Source organism: Petaurus breviceps, unplaced genomic scaffold, assembly GCF_028583685.1.
Source record: "Petaurus breviceps papuanus isolate PSGF00001 unplaced genomic scaffold, PetGlider_PUasm1.0 90444, whole genome shotgun sequence".
NCBI lineage: Eukaryota > Metazoa > Chordata > Mammalia > Diprotodontia > Petauridae > Petaurus > Petaurus breviceps.
The window spans coordinates 563,498-575,629 of NW_027187256.1; the positions used below are offsets into that span (position 1 = coordinate 563,498).

The following is a 12,132-nucleotide window of genomic DNA, read 5'->3' on the forward strand; positions in this document are numbered from 1 at the left end:
ATATATAGCAAGAAGGATAGATACAAAAGCATACACTCTCCTTGCACACACAATGTAATTGGGAAGACTGAACTCTAACTTAAAGTACAATAATAATGAGGGATATAAAAATAACATGTATGGTCCAGTAGAACTTCCTTACTACTAATCCTATAAGTTCTTCCCTCTCTTTTTATAACCTTTATGAAACTTCTTTAGGTGAAACTCTCTCTTAGGCATGAAAGAAATGATTATTAATAACCAAAGATTTGGGGAGATCTAAGGTCTCCCATTTTTCTTCAGTTCTCATTTCAAAGTTTAGTCTCTTAAATGACATTGACTTAATTTCTCAGTCTTGGTCAGATTGTACCCAACCTCATAAGGAATCCCTACTCTAAGGTGAATTCCACTCAATCCAGCTTGGGTGACAAAATGATCTCTTTGTCTAGATTTCTCAAGGCTTGTTGTGGTCTGGATAGAGGGATAGTCTCTCTGTGCAAGAGTGATATGATGTCTCTCTCTTCTCCTTATTGGAATGAGCTGATTTCTCATTGTACAGTCTACCTCTCAACTGTTAACCAATTTCAGAGTTGATTACCACCCTCAGGAATACTCCTCTTCTAAGGGCATATAAACTGTGAGACCACTGCTGTGATTGTCTTTGAAATCTGAAAGTGCCACTCACCTTTTTTTTTATTAAAATGCTGGTATTATTAATAACATATGTAATTATTCAGCAATTATATCTCTCAAACTTTTTAAACATCACAGTCTCTACAAATGAGTAACCTTCTAGAGTCTACTTTTCCCCATCATGAGAGAATCACCGTCCCTCAAGTTACAAAGGGCCTTGGGTGACTATCTGCATCCTTCTTCAGGTACTTCTGTCATTGGCCCCTACCATTCTGATGGACTATGATATCCATTTCAGTCACCAGTTGGATTTTTAAGATATCTCTAGATTGAACATGAACATCTAACAGACTTGAAACTAGCTTCCTAGAAAATTCCTTTTCAGGATACTTATTCATCCAAGAGTAGGAAAGAACAAATACAAAAGAAACAGAAGCACTCATGCACACATAGTGACCAGATGAAAGAAAGCAACTTACTGTTTAGAAAACCCTAGAAATCACTAAAAGCACTCAACACAATTGATAGATTCAGGAAAATAGCAGAATATAAAGTAAATCTACAAAATTGGTTAAATTTCTAAGGAAGAAAGAGTGATATAAATTGTATTGCAAAGAACTACAAAATACATGAAATATCTTAGAGCTAACTTCACTAGGCATGTGTAAGATTTATATTACAAGTTAAATATTATTTTTATAAGAGTTATGGAGGATAAATAAGGTAGAGATAGTTTCTTCACATAGTTAAGCTATGCCAACATAATACAATTAATTTTACAACTTAAGTTAATGGACAGGCTTACTGCTTTATCTATCAATTTACCATGTATATATTTAACAGAAGTAGAAAAAATAAAATTTAGTTGACGTGGAAGATGTCTAGTTTCTTAAAAACAAGAAGAAGAAATAAAAGAGAAGGGAGAGGAGAGTCATTAGAAGTAATATTTTGAGAGAATATGGATCCCATTAAGGAATTACCATAGGATTCTGGGGAAATTAGCACATCTCCTGTAGACAGTTGTATCTGGAGAACCTCATTAGTATTCAATTCCATTTGGATACTGAATGAAATCTCCTCCATGATAGTGGCAAATAACTTAGGTGGTCATTTCTGATTTGTTTCACTTGATTTTGATAGTCCTATGATAATGTAGCTAAATACTTTTCAAAAGTGGAATTAAAATATTTCTTCTTTCTGGTTGCTTTTTTAAAAATAATGTACACAAAGCTTCAGGGATTGTGGGATTATTTGAAAAACTATTACTATTACTGATAATTTCATGATTGCAATCTCTGAAATTCCTATGTTCATACTCTCATGTTCTTCTTTTTCCTCCATCTCATTTACTGCTCCGAACTCAATTCTTCCTCGCCATTAGCTGTACTTCCTCTATCCCTCCTGGTTTTCCCAGTCCCTCTCCCTTACTTCAATCTGATACATAGTTCATAGTGTTGCAGTGCATCCTCCTAGTTCTCCCTTGATCCTTGCCTCCTGTGGTGTTGCACCCACTAAGGAAACAACAAAAAAAAGGTTAAACCCTCTACTACCACACTCTGCTTACTGTATAAGGGATAAGACCATTGTCTTGAAATATCACTGTCTAGATATGTCTCACTTTATTAAAATGTTTGCCCTCAAATGAATCTGAATATTACTCTTATTATTTTGAGCAGAAGTAGAGCACATGAGGATATCTCCCTTTATAGTAATAGTAATAATTGCAAACATTTATCTATGTCTTAAAGGTTTACAAAGTTGTATATATACATGTATGTATTTAGGTATTCCTAATTATATGTCTATAAGTTACACATGTACATATGTTTTTGATACATAAATATTCTATGAAGTCGTTTCTATTATACTCCGAATTTTACAAATCAGTAAACAGGCTGAAATTAAATAAATTGCCTTGGATCATACAGCTAGTAAATGTCTGAGGAAGTAATACTCTCATAAATCCTTTGGAGGGATATATTAGTTTCTAATTTATATCCTAGTTTCTGATTTATATCATCTTTTTAAAAATAATATATGATTTGATCAGGAAGTCTAGATGGCATAGGTGTAAGGTGTCAAACTCCTTGCCAGCTGTAAATGACCTGCAAAACTCTCCAGCAAAACTGAAATCAGGTTAAAATGTGATTGGGAAAAGGTTAACAAACAAATTAAAATACAACACAATGTAGGTAATGTCAATTGGTAGTTTTCCAAGTCAATATGTGGCATTCTGAGTGATTTCTAGTTTAGTCTGACACCACTTCTCTATGATTCTAAATTACAGAAAAGGTATTGACCTGCATTGGTAGAGGGAATGTCTTTACCTGGGAGTTCCCCATTTCAGTGAAATCACAGATCCAGATTCTGTCCCTATAGGTAAGCTCTCTTTGGGCAAACTTTGTATCTTTAAAAATTAGAAATCTTCTTTATTTTTCCTTCTCCTTTAATGGGGGTAAATGGGGTAAGGGGCAGGGGGAGAAAGAATTAATATTATCTGAAAACAGAAATGACTTGGTACTTAATGGATCAAGTAGTTTTAAAAGTTGAATGAAACAGATTCCTCTTCAAATCACTAGAATCTTCTAACTTTTATAATAACTTTCCAAATAAAGAAAAGTTCTCTATTTTTGTGTGTATACACTCTATTTAATAAAGAATCCCCATCCTGCCTTGACCTACCCCTCAGAGGAAATGTGTTATTTGAGACTAGTGGCTAGAACCACTACACTCGAGCTTTTCTGATTTTGAACAAGCATTTAATGAAATGTAAGTCAGCCAATTTTTATCAAGTGCAACTCAATTCTATAGACTGTGAGTTATCATCTAAGTCATTTATTGGATAAGGAAGAAAATAAGAGCTTTGTTACAATTTTCCCTTAATTTTCAGGGCAGCAAACCATTTAATGAATAGAGCACTGGATCTGGAGTCAAGGAGACCTGCGTTCAAATCCAGTCTCAGGTACTTATTAGATGTGTGACCACTTAACCTCCCTTTGTTTCAGTTTTCTCATCTTTAATATGGGATCTCTTTCCCAGGTTTGTTGTAAGATCAAACAATATTGTCAAGTCACTGCCATATAGTAAGCATAGAGTGTCTCAGTCAATTTAATCATATCCAACTCTTTGTGACCCCATTTGGGCTCTTCTTGGTAAAGGTACAGCACTGATTTGCCATGTCCCTCTCAGTCTCATTGCATAGATGAAGAAACTAACTTAATCAGGGTTAAGTGACTTGGCTAGCGGTCACACAGCTAGTAAGTAGCTGAGGCAGGATTTGAACTCAGGAAGAGATTTTCCTCACTCTGGACCACTGGACTACACTCCATCCACTGCACCACCTATCTCCCAAGTACTATAAAAATGGTATCTATTATTTCTATTTTTAAATGCTGTTTATTTTAAATAGAAATCTTTCCTTAGGTAATGAGGGAATGACTGTGTCCCCAGAGAAGAGGCTGATTTTGACATCAGATACTGGTCCTTTGTTTCTCTGAAACTTCCCCAAAGGGACCCTATAAATATCTCTAGCAAGGAAAGGTTTTAGGTCTGAACTTTCAGATAGGGGAAACTTGCACGGCCTAGGTTACTCAAGATATCACAACAACCTGATAGAACCTAATATAAGATCATCTTTTTTGTACAGCCTTCTAGTCTATGAGGTATATAAAAGAAGGGCAATGATTGTTGGGGACTCGAAATGGAGAGTAATTGGGGTATATGGGGAAGAAGAGCAGAGAGGGTTGAGACTGGTCTCAAGCCATTTCTCCTACTTTAAGAGAGCCCTGTTTGGTTTTAAGAATCCAGATTGGACATGTGTGTAGGGGAATAGAGGAATGAAAGGAGACAGACTTCCTGAAAATTCTCATTTCTTTGCATGCATAAGCCACCAGGCAATAGAGTCATCTATATGTTTTAAATGTAGGGTAGGCAATTGCCATTAGTTCAGTTTCTATATAAAGTTGACGTCATTTTTAGGATTCTTTGGGAGGAGAATGACTCCTGGCTTGAATTCTCTTGGATTTCCCCTGACATCTCTAAGTGCCAATGGTAGGAAGCCTCATCCTCAGTGTCAATATGCACCAGAAGGGAATCTCAGAAGTGGGTCATCCCTTCCTGTTTCTTGACTGATGCTACACCTACTGAACAGAGAATATAGTTGCATCGAGGATGGAGCAAAAACATACCAATGGAAGATGGTACACAGTAGGTGCACAATAAATGTTTGTTGAAGCAAAGCCAAATGATTCTTTAAAAAATAATCAGAGGTGGCAGGGAGGGCTGAAAATTGGGGGCATAAAACAAACCAGGTATTTTAAATGATGTATAACGTAAGGAAATTTATAGTTGTGGACACGCTAGTTACAAAACTCAGGCAGTTGCCAGTGATTGAAATCTCTACACTCCCAATTTTAAAATACCTCAGATGTTTTTAGTACAAGCTTTGTATTTCAGGCATTTTAACTTGAGATATTGTGAGAAATAAAGAAAGGCCTCCCACTCATTAGACGTGTCCTTTATAAAGAATGGGGAAAATGACTCAAGATTTCAGTGTATGAGAGGGCCGAATTCTAGCTATGCTGGTGTAGTGTGTTCTGACAGTGAAAATCTATCAGGGCATCAAAGTGCTGCATTCTCAGGTCTCTACCAGATACTATGAGGATTTTTCTTCAAACCATTCTTTTAAAAAATAATAGTAATAATCATTACAGCTAGCATTTATATAGTACCTACTAGCTATCAGGCACTGTGTTAAGCACTTTTACAAATATTTGATGCTCAGAATAATCTTGGGTGGTAGGTACTATTATCATTTCCCATTTTAAAGTTGAGAAAACAGAGATAGAGGTTAAGATGATTTTTCCAAGATAACACAGTTAGTAAGTATCTGAGGCATAACTTGAACTCGGGTCTTCCTGTATCCACACCCGGTATTCTATCCATTAGGCTACCTTGCTTTTGCTGCTATGGGGGAACTCTAGGGCACTGAAGAGTTAAGTAATTGGTTCAAAATCACTCAATCTCTATGTGTCCAATGTCAGATTTGAACTAAAGTGTCTGAGGTGGGATTTGAACCTGACTCTGAGTTTAGTTATGTATTAGTCTAACTTTCAGGAAGCATGCTGTTTTGTGGAGTAACATTCAGTCTAGAGGATATTACAGTCTAATTGATGAGGCAAAAATAGAGGAAGAACTATGCCAATCAAAGGAAGTCTACTGGGTGAATGACTTTTTCTGGGTATTGAAACATCAGTGTTATTTAGATAGGGAGAGGAAAGGAAGGAACGTGGTGGGAGTGAGAGAAATAGTATGAATAAAGGCATTAGTGACAAAAATGAGAATGGGGGATGGGAGAGGAGAATGAAAAGGAAGCAGAGGTTGTGTGCTATGACAGGGTTTGGGCTTGAGGTTTTAAAGAAAGTTAAGGCACACTCTAGCCCTTAGGAATGATCAACATGAACTCTGCCACACCAATATACTTTTCTTGTTTTCATCTCCTCTCACTGTGGTGACACCACTTGATAAATATGTGCTCTGCTTCAGTTCACAGAGGACTCTTACCCTCTCACTCCCTCTGTAATGTGGCAGAGGGTGCCAGGTTTTTCTTCCCTCTATCTGGAACTAGGCCTTTCCCCCTTACCACTTCAAGAAAGGAGAAGAGTTGAGTTGCTGGAATCACACCAGAATGTGAACAGAAATGGTTGAGATGTGGGTGGAGATGAAGGTGGGTGAAGAAAAGTGTCAGAGCTTCCCCTAACACCCACCTTGGGCTGGATAGACATGGCCTAATTAGCACCTGGTTAATAACAGGGCAATAGAAGCAGTTTTGGTCCTTTATTTAGCATGCTTTTCACACACAGTTAGCCTCCTGAGGGAATTGGGGAGAGGTCAGTTTATATTTGGCCCATCTTCCTTTCCTTTCACTTCTCTAATTTTTGATACCTAGCTTCTGTTTTCTGTACTCCACTGAAATCATGATCTACAAGGTTGCCCACAATCTTCATTGTTAAACCCAATAGTCTTCTCTCAGTCCTCAACCTCTGAGCAGCGTTGGTTGCTATTGAACATCTCATCATGAATACCCTCTTTACCTTCAACATTAGTGACAATCCTGGCTCTTCCCCTACAAGTCAGACCATTCCATCTCAGTCTCCTTTGTTTGATAATTACCTGTGTTGTATGCAATAACCATGAATGTTTTAGGACTCTGACCTGGATACACTTCTGCCTTCTCCTCTTTTTCTAATCCCATGATCTCCCAAATATTCAAATAGCTCTTTGAAGATAATGTCTAGATAGATAACAATCCTAATCTTTCTCCTACACTCAGGTTGCACATCTACAACAGTCTACTGGATATCTTCAGCCAGAAGCATTTCCACCTGAATACACAGTTCTAATGAGCATTTCCCAAACTCAGGTAATCAGTAAATTTCCCTCTTAGTGTTAAATGTAGAATTATGCTTCCAGTTTCTCTTGAATATATTGATTCATTCAATTCTTCTATTAACCCTATGAGTTTAGTGATATTATTAACCCATTTTCTAGATTAGGTAACTGAGGCTTTGAGAAGTTAAGTGACATGCCTTTAGGTAATCACTCAGTTCTCAAGACTTGTAGATTCTACTTGAACAATATTTCTTACTTCCATCTATTTCTTTCTACCCACTATGGCCTTGTCGCCCTAATGGATGATTATTCCCCCAATCCTGTTCTCAATTGAACAGAGATACATGTATCTTGTAGCATATTGTGTCCCCCTAGAAGGATCTAAATTCCTCAAGGATAGGGACTTTGTTTCTGTAGTTTGCTTTTTACACATGGATACATGCACACACCTACACATATCAGTACTTAATAAATGCTAATTGGAATGGATTGTATTGAACTGAAGCAAGCCGATAATCCATGGGTGTGAGCTCCTGCTTCTTCATATTAACTTTGTATATGATATTTGTTTCCCTATATATTCCCACCTTTCCTGTACCTTTTCCTATTTCCTGTTTTATATGTAATCATACAGCTTAAATGTGTAAAAGACCATAGAGACCATCTAATCTAGGTCCTTCACTTTTTAGGTGAAGAAACTGAAACCCAGTTGTTGTTGAATCATTTCAGTGGTGTCCAACTCTTCCTGATCCCATTTTGGTTTTTTTTTGGGGCAAAGATGCTGGAGAGGTTTGCCATTCCTTTCTCCAACTTCTTTTACAGAAAAGGAAATTGAGGTAGGCAGGGTTAAGTGATTTGACCTGGATCACAGATAGTAAATGTCTGAGGTCAGATTTTAACTCAGAAAGATGAGTCTTCCTGACTTCAGGCCCAAGGATCTATCCAGTACACCATATAGCTGCCACAGACCCTTAACTACCCCTAGCTGGCCCAGAGGACACAAAAATATGTATATGGCTGGTAAGTTTTGGAGTCAAGATTCAAAGCCAGGCCTTCTAACTGAAAATCATGTTCCTCTTCCCAGAAAATTCACAAGATAAAAGCAGAAAAGTGAAGTCACTCAGTATGTTTTGCGGTAGTAAGAAGAGAACATGCGAATAGCTACAGAAAACGCAGATTTCCATGATTGAGTCCAGCTTTTGTATGATTTTAATGCAAGATGATAATGTGTGGTAAAATAAAGTTACCTCACAGTTAACTGTTTTGTTGTTTTAAAAGTTCTAGAGATATAGTTTCTGGGTACTTAATTATTTTACTAACAATATTAGCATTTTATTAATAAAAGAGTCAGTGACACTCTGGAATGCCAAAGACCTCTCGTGGAACATACTCAGTGTTTATGTGCTCTTGGAAGGGTGAGTGGGCTTGTGGATGGCAATGGACTCTGACTGGTTAAAACTTAATGAGAGAGAATGAATACTATAATAAGATGGTATCCCAATGAGGGTCTTCAGGTAAGTGACACTGAGCATACACATGTTGGTCAAAGAGACTTATCCATTGCCATATCACCACTTTGACAAATGTAGAACCCACATTTTCCTAAGATCTCTCTGAGTAAACACAATGAGCATGAATCCATCCATTCCACTAAACTTTGAATTTTTTTAGTTTTTTGGAGGTGCGAAGGCAGGGCAATTGGGATTAAGTGACTTGCCCAATGTCACATGGCTAGTAAGTGTTAAATGTCTGAGGTAGAATTTGAACTCAGGTCCTCCTGACTCTAGGGCCATTGTTCAATTCACTGTGCCACCTAGCTGCCCCAACTTAGAATTTCTTTACTGTCTTTGACTAGATCTTAGCCTAGGTAAGTCTCTGCCCAAGATTTTCTACATTGGGTGATTTCTGGATGAGGAAATAGAAAAGGGGCAATCTGTGATCCTTATTCAATAATTAGACGTTGAATACTCAAGAGATAAATAATCATTTCTAATACTGGGTGGGATAACTTCTAGATTATTATGCTGATGAGTAGGATCACCAGATCCTTTGAATACCAATACTTATCAGAATCCACAAAACTGGAAGCTGAATCAGGTAGTAAATTCAACTAAGAGAAGACTAACTTTATTTGTGGAAAATGGAAATATAGAAGCATGTATGTATGTGTATACATGTAGAGACATGGATATAGACATACATAAAAACACACATGCATTCATATGCAAGTAATTTTGAAGGGGGCATAAAAACTGGGTAAAAGGTAGGAAAGGCCTCATGTCAGAGGTCCCACATGGAAATGAGAGTTAAATGGAGCAAGGAACTGAAAGAGGCAGAGCTGAGAATGTTGAATATCTGAGAGATATAGAAAGTTATACCCAGTCACAGAGGCAGAAGAGGGAACAGTATGAATGTGGAAAAGTAAACAGACTATTGTGACTAGAATAGAGCTCATATGAGGGGGGTAATAATGTGAAATAAATCTGGCAGGATTGGCAGGAGTCAGATTATGGAAGGTTGCAAATATTAAACAGAAGGATTTGTATTTTTTCCTAGATGCTTTGGAGACACAAAATTTTTGATTAAGGGAAGGATAAGGTCAGGTCTCTCCTTTAGAAATAAAGTTACAAGTTTGATGCCCATCTTTAACAATGAAAGGAGGTTTCCACATCAAGAATTTCCCACACTAATGAACTCACAGGTTTGTTCCTTTCCTATTCCTGCAAAAAATCCAAGGTGAATATTCAAAAATTGAACTTCCCTTGTATTTAAAAGACAGTTGGAAGCATGGTTAGATAGTAAGTCATCCACATGAAAAAAGAAAACAAAACAAAACTAAGAGTTATAAGTGTATCCAAGGTTGTCCACAATGACTGTCGAAAAAAGATAAAGACCTCTTAGCAAAATTAAGAAGGTCATAGTGTCCAGGATCAGGATGGTGGTATTTCTGCTATGCTCTAGATAATTAACTTTGAGTATTTAAGTCTCAGTTCAATTTAGGAAGGCCATTGATTTGGGTTGAATGGTAAGAGAAGGTTGTTTCTTGAAGAATGACCAGCCTGTTGATTGGCTGCAAGGTTTTGCCATACAAAAATAAGTGAAAGGAGCTGAAAATATTTAGTCTGGAAATGTGAATGCTTGGGCAGTAAAAGATGGAGATCACAGCTGTCATCAAGCGTTTGAAGGTCTATTATGTGAAAGAGGGATTAGATTTATTTCACTTGTTTCCAGAGTAGAGATCTAGGAACAATGGCTAGAGCTGCAAAGGCATTTAGATTTGTTTAGGGGAAAGAAACTGAAAGTTAGAGCTATTCTAAAGGTGATTGGTTCCTTTGGGAGGTAGTGGGTTCTCCATCATTGCTATTCTTCACTTGGAGAGTAGTCTTCCTGTAATATGGAGTAGACAAAATTTTCCCTGAGGTCACATGAATTCCTAAATTCTGTGTTTCTGAGTAGTTCTGATAAATTGAATGAAAGACATTAGTATTAGGTCAGAATGAGTATCAGGGCAGATGGTGGAGAGTTGTAAATGTTAGGCTTTAGTTGTTACCACTAAAAGTTTGTTATAAAGTCATAAACTTTGTTAACAATAGGAAACTAAATAAGAAACACATTTTTATGAATTTTTGAAAGTCATAGAAATAACAGAAGAAATGTGTGTGATAATATGGGATTTAACTTCCCCTGGTGATGCCAAAAACTGTGCACACTTATGGGTGTAACAGATGTTATATGTACATACATTTGAATATGTGTATATTTGTATACACATATATATGCATATGTACAAAGAGAGCTACAGTACAAATTTTCCAGTCTTAGGTTACATTGAATGCCTATTTATTATTATATATGTGTATACATATATATTTTATTACATGTGCGCTGAAAGGTATGTGCATGTGTATATACACGTTATACATCATATGCATACATAGTTAAATGCAGGAATGCAATCTCTGAAATTAGGCTAAAAAGATATTTATATTATTATTACATATCTCTAAGGTAACTGTGAAATGTTATAAAAGACTTTGAATTTGTTGAAGAGGAAATAGAGCCAAAACATTTTTTTTCTCTCACTAGAGAGAGACACAGCAACTGAAAGCTAAACAGGACTATCACGTACCCATCATGCAAAGGATCAATGGCACATCTCTGACTCCAGTTTCATTCATCCTGAATGGAGTTCCAGGACTAGAGGACAAGCACATCTGGATCTCTCTGCCATTCTGCTCCATGTACATTGTAGCCATGGCAGGGAACTGTGGGCTTCTCTACCTCATCCATTATGAGGAGACCCTGCACCGGCCAATGTATTTCTTCCTTGCCATGCTTTCCTTCACTGATGTGGTCATGTGCACAAGCACAGTGCCTAATACACTTGGGATCTTCTGGTTTAATCTCAAGGAGATTGATTTTAATGCTTGTCTAACCCAGATGTTCTTTGTCCACACCTTCACAGGGATGGAGTCTGGGGTTCTTATGCTCATGGCTCTGGATCGCTATGTGGCCATCTCCTACCCACTGCGCTATGCCACAATCCTCACCAATTCTATTGTTGCCAATGCTGGGTTCATTACATTAATGAGGGGAATGATACTTGTCATCCCAACCACTTTCCTCACCAAGCGACTGCCCTTTTGCCACGGCAATGTCATCCACCACACCTTCTGTGACCATATGTCTGTGGCCAAGATTTCCTGTGGCAATGTTAAAATCAATGCTGTGTATGGTCTCATGGTTGCCCTCTTGATTGGGAACTTTGACATACTTTGTATCATAGTGTCCTATACTATGATCATCCGGGCTGTGGTAAAGCTGTCTTCAGCAGATGCTAGACAGAAAGCCTTTGGGACGTGTACAGCTCACATCTGTGCCATTGTATTTACTTATACCCCAGCTTTATTTTCAATTTTTGTGCACCGCTTTGGGGGTCACAAGGTCCCCCCCTCCCTCCACATTATTGTGGCCAACTTGTACCTGCTTATTCCCCCAACTATGAACCCCATTGTTTATGGTGTGAAAACTAAGCAGATCCGGGATTGTGTTATAAGGCTTTTTTCAAGATCCAAGGATACTAGTTTCCATGGCATCTTAATCAGAAATTCATTGATGAAGACAAAGTAA

The 12,132-nt window shown here is 37.5% G+C and overlaps 1 protein-coding gene across 1 annotated transcript; it reads left to right on the forward strand.

Moving 5' to 3' along the window:
* The first annotated feature begins 11,136 nt into the window (after window positions 1–11,136).
* On the forward strand, window positions 11,137–12,132 carry LOC138177752 (olfactory receptor 52N4-like). The gene has a single exon (XM_069108960.1). It carries the CDS (start codon window positions 11,137–11,139, stop codon window positions 12,130–12,132), a length of 996 nt encoding a protein of 331 aa, XP_068965061.1.

What these genes read in the sequence shown, in the direction of transcription:
- LOC138177752 (XM_069108960.1), top strand. Translation starts at nt 11,137, where the DNA reads ATGCAAAGGATCAATGGCACATCTCTGACTCCAGTTTCATTCATCCTG.